The 3,298-nt window shown below is 61.9% G+C and overlaps 1 protein-coding gene across 1 annotated transcript in view; it reads right to left on the bottom strand.

Annotated features, from left to right (window-relative positions):
* Positions 1-2,754: 2,754 nt before the first annotated feature.
* Positions 2,755-3,298, bottom strand: part of ABCA13 (ATP binding cassette subfamily A member 13) — a 143,734-nt gene continuing 143,190 nt past the window's right edge. Inside the window, 2 exon segments of the mRNA XM_006754021.2 lie at positions 2,755-2,847; positions 3,252-3,288. Of these exon segments, the coding sequence (XP_006754084.2) occupies positions 2,755-2,847; positions 3,252-3,288 (130 nt within the window).

Genomic DNA, 3,298 nt, shown 5'->3' with positions numbered 1-3,298 from the left:
CTCTCCGGGGCGTCCCCCCCGCACCCCCACATGCACACACACAGCGTGCGAGCCCAGGTGCACACAGACCAGATCTGAGTCTCCATTAACCCACTCACGCGGCTCCCCGCCCACCCCCAAAGCGGTGATTCTTGAGGCCCCGGCCCAACCCGTTCACACGCTCTCGGACCTCCTTCCCGGCCAATCCACGCGAGGGGCAGCCTGCACTCACGCCCCAGCTTCCCTCCGATCTCTCACGGCCCACGCCCCCAACAGCGGCAGCTGCCTCAGCGGTGCCGTCGGCTCCAGCCCCACAGGCAGGCAGGATCCCAGGCAGCGCTGTAGCTCTTACTGGGCGGCCCCGGGCAGCTCCGTGCGCACACCTGCACGCCACGCGCTCCTGTGACGCCGTCTGGGCAGAAGGCGATCTGACACGGGTGGGGGTAGGTGAGAACCCGCCTCACCACACGTCGTGGACCCACAGAGGTGCATCTGAAGCAGGTCCCAGCTTCTCCTGCACAAAACCAGAAAGCTAGCACACAGCCCCGGCCTGGGGCGGGTAAAATCACACAAACGCCGAGAGTGGCACCGGGCACTCACAATGCCGCCTCCTGCCTGGGAGCAGACGCGCCTGAGGCCCCGGCTGGTCCGCACCGTGGGCCTCGCAGGCTGAGATGTGGTTGAACTTGGAGGACCGTTTTCCTTAAACACTTTAATGTCAGGAGACGGGTGGGCTCCCCGAGGTCGTGGGAGGCCGCCTGTGCCCCGACCAGAGGCTCTGACTCCGTCAGCAACTTGAGCCTTTCCAGCAGGAAAAGCCGCTCGTAACGTTCTCCCCGGCAGCCTCGGGTGCGGACACGGCCCCTCGCAGTGAGGACACGGCAGCGCTGTTCGCTCGGCCTCATGGGAGCCGCCAGCACACCACGAGCTGCGCTTTTTATCTGCCTTTCAGTCTGGAGTTTGCACGACGGCTGGGACTGTCTCTAAATGCCGGACACGCCTGTCAGGTCAGCCCTGTCTGCAGGCTCCCCGCCCCCCTCCCCGGGGTGGCCGCCCCCCACGCAGCAGGCAAGGCGCTCCCAGAGCGGTCTGTGTGCCCCAGTAAGTGACCTTAACCCAAAGGCCTGAAGACACACGTCCACGTCCTAAGCCGGAAACACCTGCCTAACAGGTCGACGCGACCAACACGGGGAACATGGGACCTGACCCGCAGCGGTTGCGGTGCGGCTCCTTCTGCCCGTTTGCTCTTCAAAGGCGCCTCCAGCGCGGCCAGGCCCACCCGCCAGAGACCAGGAAAGGAGCCTGGAGCAGACACAGTGAGTGAAACCAGGGACCCGTGAGCCTTCTCGGCTGCGAGTGCCCGGGGCGCGCGGGGCCCACCTCCCGAGTGACCCGCCCCGAGGTGCAGCCCGCGGGCATCAGGGTCGCCGCTCAGCGTTTCTAAGCAGGCGTGTTTCGCAACTTCATTTATTGATTCAACAGCAACAATAACAAAGGGTTACATCTACTGTTTGACAACGAGCCGCGTGTGACCAGGGAGGTCACGCGTGTGAACTGCAGCGTCCACCACACGCCGTGGCCCTGTCCCTGCGGTCACAGCCCAGCCCTGGGGGCTCGGGAGGCAGAGTCCGGCCCGAAGACGCTCCCAGAAGCGCCCGTGGCCACTGGCGACCCCTCCATTGGAGTCAAAGCGGGCGCCCTGCATTGAGGCCGGAGAGACGGCCACTCAGCGCAGACGGGGAGGTGTCAGTGCAGACCGTCCGACCGGAGCGGCCTCAGCAGTGGACACGTGACCGAGAGATTTAGGCGACGCCAGGCGCAGCCTCTCAGAGCCTCGGTCAGCACGTCAGACCTGAGGACGGATGTGGACAGTGCCCTGAGGCCTTTAGGAAGGGGGGGTGCTTAAAGGTCTGCGATGGTAGCTCTGCCCTACGCCATGCTGGCTGGGTGGGTAGCGGGAATGCGTGTCAGAATCGCTGGGGGGCTTATTTAGAATTCAGGTCACAGGGCTCCCCCACGTCTCAGACCCATGGCTGCTGGGCCCGGCCACCTGCCTTCGAACAAGCGCCCAGGCGCTGCTGATGCCGCTGAAAACTACTGATTTAAAAGTGTTTAAATGGTGACTACTGATCCAAACTGAGAAAGAGAAAAGGCATTTCCATCCCATCGCTTCGTATACTCCCCTAATATCATCTATGACATTCTGACGAAACTTTTATAAACCATACAGATTACCAAGTTCAAATTACTTAATTTTGCGAAAGCAATCATCCTTTTTTATAGCATCTTTGAGATGAAAAGAAAGGTGATTTTTTTCATGTCAAACCATATACCATCATCCAGTGCAAGGGAAATTTGCATTTAACCCACTGGAATCTTATTTAGACACTTGAGAGCTTATCCAGTAAAAGGATGACAAATTGAAACATAATCCTGGGACCATTTCCGTAAGGAGGTGGAAGGGGCGTGGCCTCGGGCCGCACAGGAGGGTGAAGTGTGAGGCCCGGGCCTCGCCAGCGCCCAGCCTGAGTCTGGACCCAGAATCACGCACACCTGCGTCACCAAGAAGGGCCCCCCGCCCCCCCAGCTCACACAGGGGGCGACTGGGCTGGAGGAGCCGCGCAAAGGCTTGGTTATTAATGAACAGAGGTGAGCGTGGGAAAGGCAGGCGACAGAGGACCCCCGGCCTGGCGTGCCCAGGCTCCTGCGCTGGCTGAGGACTGACGGGGGGCGGGGGTAGCGGGCAGACTCCTTCCTCTGAAGCAGCGTCCGGGCTCAGACAGGCAGGGGCTGGGGCTGGCAGCCCTGGGCAGGCGGGTCAGGAGGCGCTGGGGGAGCCGACTGCTGCTCAGCAAAATCAACAAACACCTGAAAGGAAGAGTGAACATGATTGTCACCTACAAGACTTGGGCCACCCGCTCCTCAGTGTTATACAAGGAAACCCTCCCACAGCACACCCAGCTCTTCCTAAAGCCTCACCCCTCTCTCTCCACCCCTCCTAGACCCTCTCTCTCCACCCCTCCTAGACCCTCTCTCTCCCACCCCCTCCTAAACCCTCTCTCTCCCACCTCCCCCGAGTCTCCCTAAACAGGTAAAACCTCTGAAATTGAACCCCAGGGGGGTAACTATGAGCAAATGGAAGCCTGGAGGCCGGGACCCGGGGTGCAGAGCCGGCAGCAACAGGCCTCCCACTGTTCACCCCATCCGCGTCCTGCGAAAGCAACAGCACTGCCTGGGAGCGGCGAGGGCACGGGGCGCGTCGTGCAGCCCACCTCCTCCAGCGTGGCCTGGGCCAGGGCGTAGTGGCGGTCCCAGGGGC

Source organism: Myotis davidii, unplaced genomic scaffold (genome assembly GCF_000327345.1).
Source record: "Myotis davidii unplaced genomic scaffold, ASM32734v1 scaffold472, whole genome shotgun sequence".
Lineage (NCBI taxonomy): Eukaryota > Metazoa > Chordata > Mammalia > Chiroptera > Vespertilionidae > Myotis > Myotis davidii.
Note: the sequence above shows the minus strand (reverse complement) of the source record. Positions and strands in the feature narration are given on the sequence as shown.